The sequence below is a fragment of the Neophocaena asiaeorientalis genome, unplaced genomic scaffold, assembly GCF_003031525.2.
Source record: "Neophocaena asiaeorientalis asiaeorientalis breed wild unplaced genomic scaffold, Neophocaena_asiaeorientalis_V1.1 scaffold118, whole genome shotgun sequence".
In the NCBI taxonomy this organism is placed as follows: Eukaryota; Metazoa; Chordata; class Mammalia; order Artiodactyla; family Phocoenidae; genus Neophocaena; species Neophocaena asiaeorientalis.
In genome coordinates this window covers 3,326,578-3,349,300 of record NW_020175528.1, presented here as the reverse complement: position 1 = coordinate 3,349,300, position 22,723 = coordinate 3,326,578, and the positions used below count along the sequence as shown (strand labels likewise).

The 22,723-nt window shown below is 41.5% G+C and overlaps 1 protein-coding gene across 2 annotated transcripts in view; it reads left to right on the top strand.

The window, feature by feature from the left end:
• Nucleotides 1-20,559, top strand: part of PCOLCE2 (procollagen C-endopeptidase enhancer 2) — a 68,287-nt gene extending 47,728 nt beyond the window's left edge. The window contains exons 4-10 of one of the 2 annotated variants that reach the window (XM_024769098.1): nt 1,701-1,825; nt 4,782-4,918; nt 10,095-10,249; nt 13,250-13,252; nt 15,157-15,240; nt 17,601-17,768; nt 19,980-20,556. In XM_024769098.1, coding sequence (XP_024624866.1) covers nt 1,701-1,825; nt 4,782-4,918; nt 10,095-10,249; nt 13,250-13,252; nt 15,157-15,240; nt 17,601-17,768; nt 19,980-20,110 — 803 coding nt within the window. In that variant the 3' untranslated portion in view covers nt 20,111-20,556. Of the gene's footprint in view, nt 1-1,700; nt 1,826-4,781; nt 4,919-10,094; nt 10,250-13,249; nt 13,253-15,156; nt 15,241-17,600; nt 17,769-19,979 lie in introns of both variants that reach the window. The other variant, XM_024769099.1, reaches the window with a different exon arrangement.
• The last annotated feature ends 2,164 nt before the right edge of the window (nt 20,560-22,723 follow it).

The following is a 22,723-nucleotide window of genomic DNA, read 5'->3' as shown; positions in this document are numbered from 1 at the left end:
ATATATATTTTTAAAAAGTTACAGAAATTACTCCAGGCTCAATTTTTATAACACATTGTCTTAAATTTAGAGACTTCCTTTAAGAATGATTAGCTTCTGTGTCACAGAAATATTTTTATTAAAGTATATTAATTCCTTTCAGTGTTTCTTTGTTAGTTAAGTCCCAGTAAAATTAAGTGTAAAACTTGTATTAAAATGTCTTTCTAAAATTATTTCTGTGAACCTTTTTGTATTCGGTTGACCAAAAAGTTCATTTGGTTTTTTCCGTAAGATGCTACAGGAAAAACCCAAACGAACTTTTTGGCCAACCCAATACATATGCATAGAGATTGGTCTAAAATGATGTTTGTCACATGTTCGTTGTGGTTAGTGGGATTTGAGGTAATCTTACCCCGCATTTAATTTTAATTTTTTTCCCCCCACCAATGAAGAAACAGCTTTACTAGGAGTCTAGGCGTATTGGGGAAACCCAGTTCAGTCCCAGAGAAGCGAGGCTAATATCGGCACAGAGCAGGAATCTAACACTGCAGAATTTTCTCTTGAAGACCAAGTGTGAAACTAAACCTCCATCTTAATATCCTAACAATCAGAAGTGCTGCTGAGTTTAGCTGTGGTGAAACTTCTGGAAGCTCCTAGTGAAATAATGAGACTTGTGCATAAAGGGAGAACCTCCAGCACTGCTGAGTCTGAGCTCTACATGAGGTTATGGGTCTGGGGTGGGAGGAATAGAGGAAAAGGTAAGGGGATGGTCTCATCCCACACAAGGCCATCTCAGTGTGCAGGTGAGGGAGGAACCAGGGGTTTGGGGACAGAGGGCAGCAGAGGGACACTGGCTGACGAAGCACAGTCCCTGTCATAACGCACAGGGCCTGTGCTGTCTGGTGTGAGGGCACCTCCAGCAGGTCCTGGCAACACCCGGCGGCACCCCTTCCTGAGGCCCTTGGGAGAGAGCCTTCCTGGTTCTGTTCTGAGTTCATTCAGAGCAGAACTGCTCATGCCTGATGGCAAGTCCAGGGTCATGGGTAGCTGCGCGGGATGGAGCGGCCCCCCCGTGACACCTATACCTGTTAGTCCAGGAGACTTTTCTGGAGCAGTCACTTTCTCAGACCAAGAGGGAGCTTGCCCAACACAGGCCCAATCTAGAAATCACTCCCACCTTCTTTAATGCTTTTCTGTATTGCTGAAAATTTATAAACATGTATTGTTTTTACAAACAAAATTCTTAAAAATTGTGAAAGATGTATAGTATAAAAAGTTTTCTAGGAATGAGTGTTGTCTGTAACAGCTAATTCAGATTTTGTCTGTGGACGTGGACAAAAATAGTATTAGTAAATAATACCCCTGCCTTGAGAGTTCTAATGAGCCTGCATGATTTCTGAATGAGTGCATGCCCAAATGTTTTGTCTCGTCCAAAAAAATGGGAAAAAGGAAGGAAGCTATGGCCCTGATTTCACTCCTTCTCTCTCTTGTGCTGATATGATATGTCAGTTAACCTAGAGATCATTCTGTGTGTGTGTATGTGTGTGTGTGTGTGTTAGGGAAGGGGGTGGGTTTAGAGGAGACTAACCATTTTTTTAAGAGAAAATTTAAAAGCATCTGCCATTGTCTTTATTATAGTATCAATATTCCAAATTCCTAATTTCCCCATGGTTGCATTGCCATAAACTTGGATTTTCTTTTTTCGTTTTTAATAACTTCAGGGGATCAGTATTGTGGAGGACTCCTTGAAAGACCTTCCGGCTCTTTTAAAACCCCCAACTGGCCAGACCGTGATTACCCTGCAGGAGTCACTTGTGTGTGGCACATTGTAGCCCCAAAGAATCAGGTGAGATTCCCTGAAAACATGAAGAAAGTATGCATGTGTGAATTAGTGTGAACTGTTAAAGGTACAGGGTGAGGAAGACCCCCTGGACACAGTATTTCTTCACGCAAAGGCCCAGGTTAAAATTGCCTTTGTGCCATTTGACTTGTAAAGTCACGGATTTAATTTCCTATTATAGAATTGTAATTTTCAAAACAGGTTTTGAAATACAAATGGTCTGCAAATTCCACATGAGATTGTTTAACCCCGTGGAAGATGTTGTAAGCATGGGGTTATAAGCAGCAGTGACAAACCGTGGGAGCATAACAAATCCCCAAGTACATGTACGCTTCAGGTTACCATTTGCTCACAGAGCATTATGTCCTGATAATGGCCCTCTTAGAGACCAAATCAGAAACAGCCTGAATGCTTCACTTCAACAAAGCCAATGCAAGCATACCACATCATCTTTTCTAAGAACATCTTTTCTAAGAATGGTAGAATGGTCTGATGAGAAAACTGGTGGTGTGTGTTTTGTTTTTTTTTTTTTTGGTTGCTGTTTAAAATAAAATTTGTGTAGGTTCCCCACAAATAACTTTATTCATTGCTCGAAAACAATCAACAGAGAAGTTTTCCATTGTTTATTAGTATGTAGTTATATGAATTTTTACCCTTTTTGGGGCCCACTTTCAGATATTAATCGCAGGGTTGAACTTAGCATGAGAATAGACCAAGCTTACATTGTGGAATTCTGAAAATAACTTTTAAAAAAATTGTGATTATTACAAAACATTATAGACTTAAATCAAAACACTGTATGGTAAGCATTACAATACTGTTAAAAACACTTTTCTAAATTGATCTTTTGTATGGCTTACACAAATATTATTTGACATATATTCATTTCTTTAGTGGAAAATTACTCAGGTAAATATACCCTGCAAGTTAGTGATTTGACACACACACACACACACACACACACACACACACACTTCACACACTTTGATCATAATCCTAAAATTCAGTTTTATTTTTAAGATGAAAAATATGTTCATTCATTTGATAATGAAAGATTCTATAGATCTATTAAACATTTTATAGTTTAAAATAAATTTAAAAATTAAATTTCTCAAACATTTAAGCCATTATGTAACTCTTGAGATAGTACTGATCATTTTTCTCTCTGTGTCATTTGTAAATATGTTAGATTTTTTTTTTTTTTTTTTTGCTTGATAGATATTTTTTATTTATTTATTTTTTAAACATCTTTATTGGGGTATAATTGCTTTACAATGGTGTGTTAGTTTCTGCTTTATAACAAAGTGAATCAGCTATACATATACATATGTTCCCATATGTCTTCCCTCTTGCGTCTCCTTCCCTCAATATGTTAGATTAAATAATTTGAATTTAATTATACTCACAGATTACAATTTAGCATTTTTTCCATTGTTTTTCTCTTGGATTATTTAAATTTGGGTTTTATCTTTTTATATGACTTTTGGCTTCAGCCAGCTGAGTTTTTAATCATGGTGCCTGAAATCACTGGAAACTGTCCAAATGAGAAAAATAATATGAGAAAGTTAAGTCCTAAGTAATTTCTATGTAAATCTATGGGCATTTTCTTCTATTAAAGACTTACTTTTTAAAAAATCATAACTTTCCCCTTTCCCCTTCTATTTATTTACTTATTTTTATTTTCTCTTCAAAAGTTCTGTGACTATTTTCTAAGTAGAAAAAGTTCAGCCAATTTTTTAATAACCTAGAACACATTTTATTACTAACCGCTGAGGAGTTACAGGACCCAAAAAGGAAATATTTTAATATAACTTAAAGCAGTGTTAAGTATGAATAAGCAATTATTCACCCATCACTGGTGCTGACTTTTTAAAAGTGAATAAATATGTAGATAAGTGGCGGTGATGTTCAAAGCCACATTTTACCTCTGTGTCTCTCTGTGGTGCCATTGCTGTTATCACCTTCACCCACATTACTGTGTCTAAGTCTTTGCTAGCTAACAACTAGTAACAGTGTGCCTGTCCTAACAGGAGTTAATGCCTATTATATTCCATAAGCAGCAAGGAGGGTTGCCTGCCCACCTGCCATCCAGCAAGAGTGGGGACCAGCTCTCTGGGTGCCATGGGTATTTATGAACCCCGTGAGACTTCCTCTGATTCACAGGTTGGAGGGAGTCTTGAAAAATCTGCTTATGAGGGGAATGATTGCTCTTACATCAGAACTTCTTATTGATTCGAATAATTTAGGACACTATTACTGGTACCAGTGCAAAAAAAAATTAAGAAATACTTCAGAAATCTAACACTGACTTTGTGTATCCATGCTTCTATGCAACCTCTTCAAAAATCAACCAGATCACCAAGTAGACTGTGTTTGGCAGGCACAGTTTTCAAACATACTTCCAGAAGACATCATAGTCAGTTCCCACTTCCCTGAACCTCTGGTCCTAAAGAATTTGACTTCTTTACATGTGGTGGGAATGTGAGTCTCCTTTTCTTGAAAGGGGAACTGTTGTGTCCACGCATCTCACGCACCCCAACACACACTACTGTAGGGGACATTGTAGATAATATTTTTATTTCTATTAGTTTTCCTCTAGAGAAGAATGAAGTTGGTGTATAGCCCCGCTTCCCACTCCAACACAAGCCCAATTTAAGTCTTAACATAGGTTTCTGGGGTTATATAGCTGTAAGTGAACAGAGTTCCCACGTTTAAGATCCTAATTAGGATTGATTTGGGCTTGAGATGGTCTTTTGGAATGATTAAAAATGAAAGCAAAAGAATACCACAATTTTGATAACTAATAAGTATGTAAACACTAAGAAAAAATTCAAACACAGTGAATAAATTTTTTTAAGAAGGAAAATCGTGGTACGCTACAAATCTGGGGAGAGGAAGAATTCTGTTTGAGGTTGTTCCACACTGCTCCTCTGACACTTCTAATGTTGTGCTTTCACTAAAGCTTATAGAATTAAAGTTTGAGAAGTTTGATGTTGAGCGTGATAACTACTGCCGGTACGATTATGTGGCCGTGTTTAACGGCGGGGAGATCAATGACGCTGAAAGAATTGGGAAGTATTGTGGCGACAGCCCCCCTGCGTGAGTAGCACCTGTTTTATTTCATTAATATTTTAGGAGTTCTAAACTTGTTTCTTATTAAATTGCCCAATTATACTGTATTTTCTGGAAGATTTTGTGGTGTCGTTTTGTTCTCAAATTCTTGGGTTCCATGGCAGTGGAGTCCCGTACATCATCAACACAAAGAGCAGCCAACCCAGAGAGCGAGGCAACATTAGCAAGAGTGTAGAGAGGGCTCGGCAGGCAGCCAAACAGATAAACCGAAGTAGAGTTGGTGATGCCCCTGGGGCAGATGCTGAGCCAGAGACCTGACCTGGATACCTCACTGCCCTGCAAGTGGGGAGCTGAAGCATCAGAGTGGAATGAGGAAAATTCTGAGCAAAAACTAGGGAGCTGATTATTGGGAATCCAGACGAGGAAACCTGGAAGCTTATGACAGATCCAGGTGATTTTACCTGTCCTGGACTTTGGGGGCTTTACGCCGCCTCGCATTGTTGCTCAAATTCTTGCTGAGTGAGCCTGGAAGGTACTGTGTATTTATCAGCAAATATTTATGGAGCTAAGAGCTCTGCCACTTACTAGATGCATGACTGTGGGCAAGTTACTTAACTCCTCTGTGCTGTATTTTGGTGCAACACATGACTGTTTTGGTGCAAGATATTTCAAACCGTCACATACAGTACTAGGAAAAGTGGCAATGACATTACTACAACTTGCCGGCAAAGTCCCCACTGTGCCAATTTAAACAGCCTTTCTTATTCTGTTGCTTCAACATAATTAGAATATCTGCATCACTTGATCTTACATGCATTTCTATGATTTCCCATAGACACATCTGAGTTAAAGCAAGGTACTTTGCGGTTTAAATTCATTTATATTTATTATGTTTGATAATAGTAAGCATTTTTGATGTGGATTTTACAGTCCAGCTGTAAAATGTACATGGCATTGCTAGGGGAGGGGACAAAACTAAGACAGTTTTGAAGGAGAAGGAACCGGCAGGAGGATTTGACCAACCATGGTGGAGCCAGGTCAGAAAGCTGTTGTAATTAAGACAGTGTGGTTTTAACAGAGAGGTAGAAAATTTGACTAATGAAAACACCAAAGAGAGGCCAGAAACACATCCACATGTCTCTGCAGATGAGACACATCCCAGAGGCACACAGATCAGCAGGTAAAGGATGACCCTATTGAAGAATGAGGCAGGGACAACTTTTGCTTCTATGGTAAAAATGAATTGTATTCATATCTAATAGCACACAAACGTCAATTACAGATGGATTGGGAACTGAAATGAGAATTTCTGCTCATCAAAATACACCTTAAAGAGAGGGAAAAGAGAAGGCACAAAATGGAAACAGATATTTGTAAAATATTTGGTATATTTGACAAAGACCTAGGTCTAGGTTCCAAAACATATCAAGAAATCCTTAAAAATTATTAAGAAAAAGATAACAACTCAGAAAAAATGGACAAAAGACATGAAAAGGCATTCCCCAAAGAAGAAAGCTGCACAGTGAATAAATCTTTGACAAGAATGTAAATTGGTACAATCACTTTGGAAATCAGTTTGGCAATATCTAATAAAATTGAAAATAAGGACTTCCCTAGTAGCACAGTGGTTAAGAATCCACCTGCCAATGCAGAGGACACGGGTTTGATCCCTGGTCTGGGAAGATTCCACATGCCGTGAGCAACTAAGCCCATGAGCCACAACTACTGAGCCAGTGAGCCACAACTACTGAAGCCCGCGTGCCTAGAGCCCGTGCTCCGCAACAAGAGAAGCCGCCAGAGTGAGAAGCCCGCGCACCGCAACAAAGAGTAGCCCCCACTGGACACAACTAGAGAAAGCCTGTGTGCAGCAACGAAGACCCAACGCAGCCAAAAATAAATAAACAATTTTTAAAAATTTTTTTATTTATTTTATTTTTGGCTGCGTTGGGTCTTCATTTCTGTGCGAGGGCTTTTCTCTAGTTGGGGCAAGCGGGGGCCACTCTTCATTGCAGTGCGCGGGCCTCTCACTATCGCGGCCTCTCTTGTTGTGGAGCACAGGCTCCAGACGCACAGGCTCAGTAGTTGTGGTTCATGGGCCTAGTTGCTCCGTGGCATGTGGGATCTTCCCAGACCAGGGCTTGAACCCGTGTCCCCTGCATTGGCAGGCAGATTCTCAACCACTGTACCACCAGGGAAGCCCAATAAACAATTTTTTTTAAAAATTTGAAAATGAGCTTGTATCCTCTGACCTGGTACAGAGCATATACCCTACTCTTCTCGTGGACAGTTTTTTCCTTCTGCATCACAAGACATATACCGGAATGTTCTCATTAATATTATTTGTACTGGGGGCAGAGTAAACAGCACAATGTTTATCAACAAGAGAACAGTTCGATTCTGTTATAGTTCACACTATACAGCCCTGAGCACAGTGGATGAATCTCACAGTTACAATGTTGAGGGTGAAAAAAATAACAGAAAAAGACACACTATATTCTTTCATTTATATCAAGTTTAAAAAAATGCAAACCTATAGAATATATGGTTTCACGATGCATATGTATGAGTAAATCTATAGACAAAAGGAAAGGAGAAGCACAAAACTCAGGGCGGGTGGGGGCAATGGGGATATCACTTCAGCATCCCTGTGCCTGGTTCAAATCAGTATCGATACCACTGGATTCAGTTCAGAAACATTTACTATATATACCCCAGCCGCGTGGCAGACACGATGCTAGGGACCTCGAACACAAAGATAAAATAAAAGATACAGAGGTAAGTAGTGGGAAGGACAAAAACAAGGCAGATAGGTAAACTGGCAACGGAATGTCCTGGTGGATTTCTGACAAGGAGTCCTTTGGTCCAGTCGGGACAAATGGTGGGAGGTCAGGGGAGGTTTGGGAAAAGAGATTATGCCTGTTGAAGCTGAGTCTTGAAGTAAGAGTGAGAGTTAGAGGCAGAACTTAGGACACACTCATTCCAAGCAGAGGGGACTCCGTTATTGAAGATCCACAGGGGAGATCTATGCTATTCTGGAGCCTGAACCTTGAGTGGGCGCCCAGAGAGCAAGGAGGCGGAGAGTGGAGCTGGGTTCCACGTCCTGCAGACATGGGGACTCTCGAAGTGCAGTTAGGGGAAGTGACAGGACCGGTGCTTCTAGAACACCCGCCGTAGACAAGAGGAGCAGGGAGCTGGCAAGGAGGCTGTAGCAGTGGTCCCGGTAAAGCTGAGGTGGTAGGGAAGGGTGGTAGAGATGAAGAGGAGGTGGATCAAGGAATATTTAGGAGGCAAAACTGGCAGGACTTGGTGGCTGGTTGGCTGTAGTGATTGATGAAGAGGAAGGCTGTGGATGACAAGGCAGAGACAGCTCACAGAGCCGGCTCTATAAGACACCGGTCAGCATCCTCAGTCCATCCTGGGGTTTGCCAGTGGGGAGTGGGTCCAAGTGAGATGCCCCCTTGCCTTCCTGGCGGTTTGTAACAATTTGCAGATGCAGCACTCTGCCCTCAGCACCTTCATGGCACTGTGACTCCGTCGCATCCACACTAAGGCTCAGTAGCAAAGTAACTCAGTAGCGGCATATCTTTGTTACTAAAATACTCTTCCTTGAGAAAATTCAGCTTCCAATGTCGTGCTTCCAAGATGAGTTCATAGAAAAGGCAGTGAATGATCACTATGATTATAACATCATGCCTAGAAGGCTGACCTGGTTGGATCTTAAGGTTTTCTTTGCTGCTTATAAGAAGTGCTTTTTGTAATTTTATCATCTAAACAAGATTAACGTGTCTTATTTGTACTTGTAGTTGAGAACTGTGTTTCCTGCACACTGTATTTGTTCAATGGAATGTTTTCAAAAGCAAGATAAAATATTTCTGTTCCAGGCTTGATTCTTAGAAGCATTATTTAAATGACCGTGGTCACTTTTGTGACTGGAGCTCTAAATGGGGGTCACAGAGCTTGCTCTTAGGTTTGTCTCGTCCCTTGGCTAAGAAGGCAATAACCTTCAGGACAGAAAAGAATCCTGCAGTTTTTCTAACTGGTTGGGTCAAGTCCAGATCTACCTTCCCCTCCACCCACTCCACTCAAAATAGCTGACAGGTTGCCTCATTACTTACTATCCGTGAGGGCTAAGAAGCGATTCAGCTGAGAAGACGACTCAAAAAAAGGAGTTTAGTCAAACCACCAATTAACTCAATTAAATAAATTTTCCACTTCTGAATTAAATAGTTTTAAAATAGAATTAGCCAATTTTAAACCATTTTTAAAATAACAATAGCAAGATTAAATGAAACTACCATCTTGTATAATATAGTTATCCCCTAAGATTTAACAGAGCTTCTGAGCCTCGGTTATTATCGCCACTAAACCTTTAGTACCAGCACGCCCCTAAAATTGCTTTAAAATTAGAATTCTTAATGATGTCTTTCATGACCACCAAAACAAAGGAATCACTTTCTCTTTCTCCTTCACAGCATTTTGCTACCCAGATTATAAACAGAAAGGCTTCCATTTCAGGCACACATAAGAACTCTCATTAACAATGAAATGAAAGTCCCATTAAACCCTGCGTGGCTTTCTTATCCCTAGGTGACCAACCCACTAAGGTGATCCCTTCGGTGGTGTCTTCACAGGGTGTGGGAATTTGTTCACCGAAGTTCTCCATCTGATTCCCCAGGGTCAGCAACCCTAGCTCCCCAGGCCAGCTGGAACCCAGAGTCTTAGTTCAGAGAAGCCGTGTGGTTGCCAGGTCAGGCCAAACCCTGCGAGGCTCGTGAGGAACCAGCTGCAGCTTCGGTGTTTACATTGGTCCCAATGTCTACCAGCGTCTCTAAAGACACCTGGTCCTTTCAAATGCTGACTCTCCCACACACTAACCGAGGGCCTTGGGCAAATCACTTGAACTCTCCGATCTTCACTTGCCTATTCCATGAAGAGGGGATGATAACAGGGTTGTAGTGAAGACAGAATTCAACAGTTTTCACAAAGCACGTGCCTAACTGAGCAAATGTTCAGTAAATGTTAGCTATTCGCATTAATACTGAGCAGATTAAGACCATCATCTTTTTAAGTATTTCAGCTTTTCAGTTTAAACAAAGAATAACCTATCATCAGAAATGGATGGAAAGTTAGAAAATGCTACATTTCAGAGAGGTGTCACCTAAATTTTTAAATATATATATAATTACATCTTTTTTTCTTTTAGGCCAATTGTATCTGAGAGAAATGAACTTCTCATTCAGTTCTTATCAGACTTAAGTTTAACTGCAGATGGATTTATCGGTCACTACAAATTCAGGCCAAAGAAATTGCCGGCAACTACAGCACCACCTGTTACCACCACCTTTCCTGTGACTACAAGTAAGTTTTCCTCGTTTGAAGTTTGTACACAAACTTGAGTATAAGAAAAATTCTTCTGAAGTACGAAAAAAAAAAATTAAGAGGAAAATACTTGAGACTAAAATAAGTTAAATAAGATGACAACTTATGGAAGAGAATGAGTCCATGAATTAAAGAAAAGTGTAAGGTGTAAGAATGCTTCTAAGCTAATAATTTTAAAATGTTACCTAAGAAAATTACGGTCACTTAAAAATGCTAGGAACCCTGTTTTGGCACAGATCATTACAAGCCTACTTTTTATTTTTTGGCACTTATAACATTATGTGTTTTTTTTTATTACGTAGAACTGTAGTGTTTTAGGTTAAAGTTTCAGGGCCCTGATACCTGCCTGTTTTCACATCTGCCGGTATTTGGACTTTTTTGAGGATGGGGTATGCTCCAAAATGTGTCATACAAAATGTATTATTTTTTCAAATTGGAGTAAATCAAACAAAAATATTTGAGGTATTATAGAAGCCAGTCGGGAAACTCTGGTATTATCTAAGAAATGGAGGGGCAAGTGTGGGTCCCTGTATCTTGTCTCTGTACCCTGTCAGCTCCACCCACCAGGATTTCAGGCCTGAGATTTCAAAATCTAAATCCAGGGAGGAGAAAAAAAGTGGGAAGGAAGGATCTAAGGTTAAGATATGAAATAGGCTGAGATAAACCCAGCTTTACTGCCCACCATTTTCTGCAGGTACCCTGAGCAGGGCTGTCCTGAGTACAGGCACTTCTAGAAGGGCTGACTTTTCTGAGCACTCCACAGTGTGCCACCTTGTGGCCTGCAGGTGTACTGCCGCACGTTACAGCAATATTTCTCCAGCCTATCTCAGTGGACCCTGGTGTCCTATTCTTTCCAGTGAATTATCTGTCTGCATTCATGTGGTTCCCCAGCTTTTATCTTGTGGTTCCCCAGCTTTTATCTCCAGTCCTAAACTTTCTCTGAAATTGCAAACATGAATTTGTAAATTTTCTCCTAGAGTTTTGCAACTGCTAGACATTTAAATTAAAACATATCAAATGTAACTCATTTCTATCACATTATTTTCTGTCTCAATTCTGCTTCTCCACCTGTTTTCCCAAGCATGGTCCACAGCAACTGTAGCCACACTCTTAGGGTCCCCTTCCTCTGTCTTAATTCCCCACTGAATGCCCCATACCCACACACACACACACACACAGCAGACTGTGTCCTTCTCCCACTTAAATTGTCTACACCTGTGCCATCCAATACAGTGGCCACTGTTGAACACTGGAAATGTGACGAGTGCTACTAACGATCTGAATTTTAATTTAATTAAAATTTAAAAGCCTCCGTGGCCAGTGGCTACCATACTGGACGGCACAAGGGCCAAACCCCTTCGTACTTTGTACCTAGCCTCTCTTGCTAGGTTCATCTTTAGGCCCTACCACCTCACTCCTGATGCTCTGAGTAGCTGGGGTTTTATCCTAAGTGCAGGGGAAGCTGTTGGTGGATTTAAGGAAAGTTCAGAATTAGATTCACGCTTTACGAAGATCACTCTGTGAGGCCCCAGTGAGGTGAATGGACTGTAGGGGTCAGGAGGGTCAGCGTGTTCTTGGGGTTGTCCAGGGGAACTGCACCAGACAGAAATACAGAGACGGTCAAGAGACACCGACAGTTCTGCAGGCCAGAGACCTTGGGAGATATTGACAGGGCTCAGTGGTTAAATGGACTAGGGCAATCCAGAAGCATGCCTCCCGGGTCCCTGGCTTGCACAACTCAGAGGAACAATGTTACCATTCATAGAAGTAGAGTCATAGGTTGAGGGGTAGGTTCATAAGTTAAGCTGTGCCCTTGTGGGGTTAGAGGTGTCTGTGAGACAAGCAAATGGAGCCGTTATGTAGAGAGTAAGATCTACGGGCCTCCAGGCCAGAAGAGAGATTTAAGCAAGAGATTTAAATTTGAGTCTTCAACATGGTTGACCCCATGGTGCAGAATGCGATTGCCTAGGGAGAGGTTACGGGGGAAAGGAGAAGAAGGGCTGGAATTAAATCTCTAGAAACTCCAGGTCTTTAAAGAGGGAGGATCTGCTGGCAGAGAAGAATGAAAAAAGCAGCTAAGGGGCGGCGGCGGACGTGGGGGGAACCCAGGTGTCTTGGGGGCCGGGGAAGAGAGTGTTTTGAGAAGGGGGTAGTCAGAAGAGCCAAGTGTTGATGAGGCTTCAAACAACGTCAGGACTAAAATGTTACCATGTGATTTCATGACGTGGAGGCTACTGGACACCCTGGCAAGGGTTATGAGTGGAGCTGTGCAGGCAGAAGCCAGATGGGGGTGAGGGGCGTGTGGAGCAAGGCGAGGGAAACTAAGTCCAGCAACTCAGTGCACAGGTTCAAGCCTAAGGGAGGGTGTGACGTGGTAAAGCCAATGGGAAGTAGCCGGCACAGCAGGAGAACAGAAGGGCAGAGTGAAGGAATAAACTGTAGAGGAAATTTCCACAAAGATGAGCGGGTCTGGCCTTCGGAGGACGCACAGAAGGACAGACCTTAGACCAGACGTGGGCAGCCTCCTCTCTCAGGGGAGGAAAGAAGAGAGGGGGGCCAGATAAAGACAGCTCGGAGGTCTGGTGGGGCTTCGAGGACATTTTCTTCTATGATCTCTGTTTTCCCCAGAAAATAGGCAAGGTCACCTGCTGAGAATGAGATGGAAGGGAGGCGGGAGCCCCGGGGGGTTGGGAGAATCCGAAAAACAGCTGTGGAAATTGGAGACAGCTTGTCACTTGGACGAGGGTCCATTTGTGTCCTCAGCTGTCTACGTGCGGGCACAGAAGGAGAAGCAGAGGCTACTTCAGGCTTCCTAAGGGTTGGAGGGCAGAGGGGAAAGGGAGTTTAATATATTGTCAGGAAAGTGAGATAACAGACCATGGAAATTAAGTGGAGTAGCTAAGGAAGTAGAGACGGGCCAGGATGGTGCAGTGGGAAGAATGCGAGGGGTCAATGTGTTGAACCTCTAAAGACAGAAAGCAAGTACTCGTGCGAGTCTGAGAGTAACTAAATAAGCTTGAAGCAGAAGAGGCTACACTGGCTGAAAGGGTGTCCACACTTGGGAGATTGGTGATGAGACTTCAGCAGGAGGACATGGAAGCCTGGGACTGAGGGGCGGAGACGGAGCAGAGGGAACGTCTCTGGGAAGGATGGGGCCGTGGCGGTGCCGAGAGGGATCGTCCCCGAGGAGGGAGGACCCACCGGCACGGCCGCGTGAGCACATGGAGAGGAGGGCTGAGAACCAGGTGCCGTGCTGGGGAGTGCAGGGCAGCAGAGAGGACGGGAGCATGGCGAGGGTCAGGGTGGGACAGCTGACGGCTGAAAGGCAAGAGAGCGGGGATGTTCCGAAGGGAGAGAAGGGGCCGTGTGGGACACCCACCCAACCTCCGGACTAGCATTCCGAGGCCGAGAAGGAGCTGGTTTCCAGTGGCCCACGTGAAAAGATGCTCTTTCATCAGACAGGGGGAACCACTAACGCCACTACCTTTTGACTCAGTGAGTGAGGTAAATTCAGGTCCCCAACTCCTAGAACAATAGTCCCTCTAAATGCTTTCTGAGCTCTTTCTCCATATATATGCTATTGTGTTTATTTTACCATTAAACTGTGTGTATTTTAACATTAAATTGTATATATTTTAATACTATAATCCACTTTGGATCCTTTTTGGAGTTAAGTAGGGGTACACATTAAAAGTAAACTCACAGGGAGTAGATATGGGGATATATGTATATGTATAACTGATTCACTTTGTTATAAAGCAGAAAGTAATACACCATTGTAAAGCAATTATACTCCAGTAAAGATGTAAAAAAAAAAGAGTAACTTCACAGAAAAGTTAGCAGAACATATCAGCAGGGCAATATTACAGTTGTAAATTCTTACCCACCAAGTAGTGTTCTGTGACAGCTTTGTTTAGTTCTTCCTAGCATGTTGCCACATATAAGTGAATCATTAGGAAATATTTTGGAAACATTTTTAATGAGGATTATTTTCATTTCATTTCATTTCGTTTCATCACAGTACAGTTTCTCAACCTTGGCACTATTTACATTTTTGGCCAGATCATTCTTTGCTGTTGGGGGCTGTCCTGTTCACTGTAGGATGTCTAGCAGCATCCCTGGTTATATACCCACTAGATGCCAGTGGCATCCCCTAGCTGTGACCACCAAAAATATTTCCAGGCATTACCAAATGTCACCTAGTGGGCAAAATCACCCCTGACTGAGAACCACTGTGGTTATCTGTTTAGTTGTACTTTCAAATTTGTCTACTTCTCAGTTCTTAAGATCCTTCTAGGCAATGAATAATCCTTACTAATAATCCTTACAGGCTCAAAATAAATGTTTAGTGATTGGTTGCATCTAATTACGGCTATAACACACCTTACCACATGAGCAGTGTTCCCAGAAACCTGTACTGCTCCCATTTGGGCGACTGTGTATATTTCAGATGCACCAAGAAAGCGCCCTCCACCCTCAGGGGGAGACCCATGGGATTCCTTTCGGAAAATGAGGAGTTAACCTACATCTCCTGTGTTCATATTTGTTGTACTGGGTTTTTCTAAGCAGGGCACATGAGACTGTATCTATTTTTAGTTACAGCATTAGTTATATATAAAGGAAGAAGAGAATAGGGCTAAATTTGGGTTATCTTTGATCTCAGGTTTAAAACTCAGCAGAGGGTATTGAGTTACCCTGAAGAAATTAGAGCAGGAGTTGGTAGCATGAAGAGTCGCCTTTGCATGCTTTTTAATTATTTCATTGCAATGACAGATTGGTGGCTCAGGGAAACATATGGGAATTTTAAATTGGTAGATTCAGATCTAAACACCAATTATACTTGAATTCATTTTCCTGAATCTTATGTCTTTCTTCTCTGAATGAAGGTTTAAAACCCACCGTGGCCCTGTGTCAGCAGAAGTGTAGACGGTCGGGGACTCTGGAAAGCAATTATTGCTTGAGTAACTTTGGTAAGAAATAAAACCCAGCCTTTCCTCTTTAATCAGAAACCTGAAACCTCATGCTTAATCTCAAAGGAACTGCCGTGAATGTGATGGTAAAGGGTCAGTTACACTCTTCATTTACCCAAGAAAATATTTTCTTACACACTAGGGTATGTTGACTTGTGCCTTTTGACATGTTAGATTTCACACCTGAGAAAAATTCATGTACAGAAAATATACAGTTTCCACGTAAACTTAATAATTTGACTCCTGGTACGTGATACTACCGCTCTGTGTCTTCTGGCTGGCTCCGTATTCCTGAAAAAACCGGTATCCCTTTCTTCTCACATAGTTTTCACGCACTGAGTATTTTTTCACACATCTGTAATTCAACTGAAGTTAATTAGAAACATGTCCAAGCTGGCCTCTCTCCGAAGAAATTCAAGTATTTCCTCTGTAGTGTCCTTCCAAAGTACTAAATTCAAACTTGGAAATCTGAAATCCATTTGGAAACTCTTATAAACTGGAACCTGAGGAGATGTTACCTAATGACTTAGAATTTCTAAGAGTTTTTTCCAATTAAAAAAAAAATTGCACTTTCTGTGAAAACCACTTAAGAGCAAAAGATCCCAAGTTTAATTATGTTGGTTATGTTTAAAAGGAACATCGAAGAGAAGTCTTATCAGGAAAAGAAAGTTGGTACAGCCTTTAAATAGGTTACCCAGAACAAAGGGCCTCCCAGATGAGGCTTTGCTTGCTTTTTCGTATGCCTTCAAGTGGTAACTGCAGCCCAGGCGGACTATGTTGCAGAGAAGGTATGAGGCACTAAAGAATCTAGGGCCCTAAATCTAACTGGAGTTTGCAGCAGAAATTCAAATAATGGCATGAAAATGAAAACCAGTAGCACGAGGTGTCACTGCTCCCACACCCAGTGTCGTCTTCTGTAGGAGATGCTTAAGGAAATCTCCCTTCCTGTCCTCAGAGCCACCTGATTTCACTCGGCTACTGACTGACGTTTTGCAGTAAGCACTCATGACCGAAAGTCAAAGTAAGGCATGAGAAGAATTCTGATGTTATGAGCTTTGCATACCACATAAGCAGTGTGTTCTCACTTTATCCTGAAAGGGTCATATCAGCCAAGTCCAAAGCTCGATCTATTCCACTGTGACTCACTTCCATGGCAAAATGACCCAATACTATCACCAGTGGCCCATTGGTTTCCTACCAGCATTGGTAACACTCCTTTAGGGGCAGGTTTTGATTGTCACAATAACTGCCGGGTGCTACTGGTTTTCTGGGTAGAGACAGGATTCATCAGAAAGTCATTCAATGCAAGTCCTGCCTCACCTGGAATGTCCACTGCCCACCCCCCCCAGAATGCCAAAAGCACACCTTTGAGAAACACAGCATCTTTCTTTCTGTGGGTCAGAAGTGAGACTCTTCTCTGAGTGTCACATAGTAAAAAGAGAGAGTGACATAATGAAAAGCAACTGAATTTTGCTAGAGTTTTTTTTTTTTTAAGCAAGAAAATGTCTTAAGCTATACCTCAGTTCTATACTTTGACTTGTTAAATGCGTTAAACAGGATGGATAAAAAAGAGAATGTGAAAGACCCAGAAAACCACAGATATTTAGTGATCATTAGAGGGAGATGGGGATCTATGGATGAATCAAAGTTCAAGGAGAGAGCACCTGATATCCACTGAGAGAAGACAAATAAGGGATCCCAACCTGCTGCTTCTAATTCTCTTTAGTTTCCTCCAGCACCTGCAATTGGTCATTTGCTGTAGAAGCCTGGGAGAAGGCTTAAGGGAGTGGATATTTGTAAGACCGATTTTTCATTTAATAAATACGTGTTTTATAAAAAAAAGTTCAAGGAGAGAGGCCAGCTAAAGAGAGGAACCGGGGGAGACACAGAAAGGTAGGCGCTCACCCACACAGACACAAGGACTCAGATCTTCGTGGCTCAAACCCCCATCATGCAGCCTCTTAGTATGGTGTTACCTCTAAAGGCACAAGGTCCTGTTGAGTATTCATAGGTAGAGGCGCATGAGCCCATCCCTTATTTGGTAACTGATCCATACGTTGGATAAAACATTGGAACGAGTCCTCATCTCAGCAACTGACTACAATTCGGCAGATATTTTGGTTTTCCTACTCAGTATCAACACCTAACAGCTGCGGTAACATAACAGCTTCACGACTCCTTTGCTTCAACCTGAATTTTGGTGACAAATGTACAGAATCAAATTCAATGGCTCTATTAGGACCTTCTTTCTTACATTAAAATGTTTCCCATCTGACACTTAGAGAAATGTACAATTACGTTCAGTTCTGCTAACACTTGCCTTCACTGTCCCATTATTTCAAAAACGCTTTCTTTTGCAGTCTTGGCCGGCACTGTTATCACCACCATCCCTCGAGGTGGGAGTCTGCACGCCACGGTCTCAATCATCAACATCTATAAAGAGGGAAATCTGGCAATTCAGCAGGCCGGCAAGAACATGAGTGCCAAGGTCGTCGTGGTCTGCAAGCAGTGCCCACTCCTCAGAAGAGGTGAGTCAGAGGAAAACTTCAGTCTTTCTTCCAGGGGAGCTCAGGAGCAGAGAAGGGGATGGGAGAGCCTCTCTGAGAAAATCATGGATCTTTCCATGCCATGGCTGGTCTAGGGAAGTAAAGTCAGGGCTACTGTATTGCCCACTTGTGGTTTCGAAGGAGGGCCTTTGGAGTCAGCCAGAATTGGGCTCCAATCCCAGTTCCGGTCACTTGTGGAAGAAGACGAGATAATGGAAATGATCAATGAGTCCAAGAAACGTCTGAAGTTGGATCAATAGGGAACAGACAGAGAAGGAGTACATCAGGAGAAAGAGATTTTGAATTATTGCACTTAAGGTGCCACTACTGTGTGTAGAGGAAGAGATCCATCAAGGAACAGGAAATTCAGAGCTGGAGTTCAGAAGAGAGAGGTATCTATGGGCTAGAATGAAAGATTTGGGATTCATTTGTAGATATAGGATTATTAAATCCATAGATGGGGATGAGTTTATTAAGAAATGTTGGAAAAAGAAAAGCTACTTCAGAGCCAAAGGTACATGATTTTTTTTAAAAAAACAGGTTCTTTAACTTATAAAAGTAATGTATGCTCTATGTTTTGTTTTTGTTTTTGTGGTACGCGGGCCTCTCACTGTTGTGGCCTCTCCCGTTGCGGAGCATAGGCTCCGGACGCGCAGGCTCAGTGGCCATGGCTCACGGGCCCAGCCGCTGCGCGGCATGTGGGATCCTCCCGGACCAGGGCACGAACCCCTGTCCCGTGCATCAGCAGGCGGACTCCCAACCCCTGCGCCACCAGGGAAAGCCCCTGCTCTATGGTTTTTAAAAAGTTTAAATAAGTAGAGAAGGATATAAAATAAAAAGTGAAGCCCTTTCCCTTTCACCAGAGGCACAATGAACAGCTCCTTCCACAAAGTTCTATCCATATAAAGCCTGCACATACACACGTAGAGAGAGGGATCATGCTACACATGTTCTACTGAAACTTTTCCCCCACGTGATGTACATGTGGACAGCTTTCCATCAACAGCACGTATAGATCTCTTTTTTGGCATGGCAGGAATGCCTGGCATTCCACTGTGTGCTCTGCCATGATTTCTCTGTCCAATATCAGCTCATTCCTTTCCTCAGTCTTTTTACACACCTCTACTACAAGTGAAACAAACGAAACCTCTGCCACACACACACAGAAATATAGCATATCCACTTCAAGAAAGCTTTACTATGAATTCAGATTGTTGAGAAAATCGGAAGGTGAGCAGCCTCACATTGACTCTTTAGAGGGAATAGCAAAGACTCTGTAGAAGGTAACACTTCTTTCCAGAACTGCCCGGAACAGCAAATAATGCACATCTAGACACAGTCAAATCTCGATGCTAGCAGCCCAGGCTTTCGGTGGCATCTACCTGCTCATCCTACCAAGCCTTCACAGGCTCAAGACCACTGTGTTGCCAGTGTAGGCCCACAGAGGAAGGCCTATGCAAGAGAAAAAGAAACACTTATTCCTCTTATGACACACGGGGGAGAGGGAGAATAAAGGGGGTGGTAAGACACACTTCCTTTATGACATTTTTCTGAAGCAGTATAAATCTTCAGAGTTGAATCCTACATAGCTCAGCTTGGGCCCCAGTCTAGGCCTACGTTAGCCAGAAACACTGATATATAAAAAATAGTATAACAGAATGAAGTACTTTTTAGTACTTATCTTTTTGCAAGGGACTATAAGAATGGAAAGAAGTATATGATCCAACCATGCCCTCAAAAAACTTACATAGTATAAATGTTGGAGATGTTAATAAAAAGTCCAAGACAACAACAACAGAAGACGATGGATCATTAGCTGCCAAATGCCTGGGGAGATCCAGAATCCTTGTGACACCAAGAGAGGCCATCTGAAGCCCCTTGAGGAAGGAGAGCCTTTCACAGAAACAGTGTATTGTTGATAGCAGACACTCAGTAAATACATCAGACCTTCCGCAGAGCTGGACGTGACCGGATCAAATCATTCCATCCACTTTCCTAGCGTTAGCAGAGCTGGAACATGCTATTCAGTTACATTTAGATTTTTTCCCAATGAGAATCTTAAACCAGATTTTATCCTAGATAGGATAAATGTCTAATTATACCATTTACAGAGCATTTACCTAGAGGTGAGTTATAGTCGAAGTTGTTTCAAACCAACAGAGAGAAAAAAATTAATCTTATATTCTCTTTTAGGTCTAAACTACATTATTATGGGCCAAGTGGGTGAAGATGGGAGAGGCAAAATCATGCCCAACAGCTTTATCATGATGTTCAAGACCAAGAATCAGAAGCTCCTGGACGCCTTGAAGAACAAGCAATGTTAACAGTGAACTGTGTCCATTTAAGCTGCGTTCTGTCACTGCCTTTGAAGGATCTATTTTTTTCTCAGTAGGTAAAGAAAATTTATAACCAGAAATATTGAGCGTTCAGAGAGATTTACTCTTCACATGATGTAGGTAGGAGAGCTCCGGTGTCACTGATGGAAGTTCTGTTGCCTACACAGAAGAGAGCCGATTGGAAACCTGCAGACTTAGTGAGGTGATAAGAAACTAAATGTATCAAGCGTTGACAGTTTGGAAGCAGTTTATTTATACATCTCTGTAAAAGGATATTTTAGAAATGAGCTGTGTGAAGATGTAAAAAAGAGATTTTATACGTGCAATATTTATAGTGATATTTGTTTTACCTTCAAGCATTTGCTCTGAGTTGTTATATTCTTCTCTTGCATTTTTAAAATCAGTGCTTAATAAAATATTTTTAAATGATTATATAACAGCCATTAGACTTGCTTTTATAGAAAGTGGGACACTGTAAAAAGAATATTCCCTGCTATTTACACATAAGGTTGTCCTTGTATCAGTTTATACTTTGCTAAAAGAACATTCCAAGAACCGCAGGGACTAGATGGACTCAGTAATGTAAACAGACTATAATTCTTCTCTGCAGAACCAGAGAATGTTAGAGCTAGAATCGTGTCCCTCAAGAATCTCATTCAGGTCCTTCATTTTGTGATAGAAATGGAAGCTCAGGTATATTTAGTGACTTGTGCAGAGCACACATCTCCCAAGAGACAGAACAGGCAATCTAGCTCAATTTATATAACTAGACTAAAAAGTTAAAAGCCAAAGATTATCAGACTGGATTAGAAAAACAAAATACAACAATATACTATTTGAAAGAGACACCTAAAGCATAAGGACACAAAGAAGTTGAAAAGAAAAGGATAGAAGAACATAAATATATCAGGCAAATATTAACCAAAACCAGACTGAAGTGGCTTTATTCATATTAGGGAAAAAAATAGACTTTAAGGTATTTCTCAAGATGAAGAGGGTTACAAGGAGATATAACAATTCTAAAATTTGCATGCAGCTAATAACATGCAAAGATATATAACTAAAATATATATTTTATCCTTCAATATAATATAGGCTTCAAAATATATAAGTCTGGCATAGTAAAAATGAAAATTGACAAGTTCACCATCATAGTGGGAGATTTTAACACACTTCTCATAGTAATTGGCAGATTTAAAAGAAACAAAAAAAGATATAATTTTTTTAAATAACATCTTCATTGGAGTATAATTGCTTTACAATGGTGTGTTAGTTTCTGCTTTATAACAAAGTGAATCAGCTATGCATATACATATATCCCCATATCTCTTCCCTCTTGCATCTCTCTCCCTCTCACCCTCCCTATCCCACCACTCTATGTGGTCACAAAGCACCGAGCTGAAAAGATATAGATTTGAACCACACAGTTAGCTAGATTTACCTGATGAACATAAAACAGAACCAAAAGCTCTTTTTTTTTTTTTTCCATGCCACGTGGCTTGTGGGATCTTAATTTCCCGACCAGGGATCAAACCTGGGCCCTTGTCAGTGAGAGCACAGAGTCCTAACCACTGGACCGCCAGGGAATTCCCCAAAAGCTCATTTTTAATCTCAGTATGGAACAACTTCAAAACTTGACCACTTACTGCACCATGAAACAAATTCCATTTAAAGAACTAGTGTCCCACAGACATCCTTCTCCAGCAACAATGAATAATTAGAAATTAATAGCACAAAGTACACAATAATTAAAAAAATAAGAAAAAAAACCCTGATGTTGGAAATTGAGAAATGTACTTTTAAGTAACTCGTGATCAAAAGGAAACTGTCATGGAAAATAGAAAATATTAAAAACTGAACAATAACAGAAACACTGAATTTTAAAATGTGTGGAATGCAATTTATAACCTTAAATGTTTATATTCTAAAAGGGTGAAAAATATTTTGTGACTGATACAAATTATGGAGGTTAGTAAAAGAACAACAGAATACACTTCTAAAAATTGGAGGAAATAAGCATACAAGCATAAATTGAGTAAAAGAGAATCATAAATAGAGACAACAAAATAAAAAATTGGTTCTCTCAAATGACTCATATAATTGACAAAACTGACAAGATTAAGCAAGAAAAAACGTTAAAAAGGACAAGAAAATGATTTAGGCATGAAAAGGGACCTTACAACAGATGTTAACGCACTCTCAAAAAGCAGTTAAAAGGATATTATGAGCCATTTATGTCAGAAGATTTGGAAACTTAGACGAAGTGGACAAATTCATGGCCAGGGGGTGAGGACTTATCACTTGGACTCAAATAGAAATAGAATACCTAAATAGTCTTATAATCATTAAAGAAATTCAATCCTTTTTTTGGGGGGGGGGGCGGTACGCGGGCCTCTCATTGTTGTGGCCTCTCCGGTTGCGGAGCACAGCCTCCGGACGCGCAGGCTCAGCGGCCATGGCTCACGGGCCCGGACGCTCCGCGGCACGTGGGATCTTCCCAGACCGGGGCAGAAACCCGTGTCCCCTGCATCAGCAGGCGGACTCTCAACCACTGCGCCACCAGGGAAGCCCAGAAATTCAATCCTAATTTTAAAACTTTCT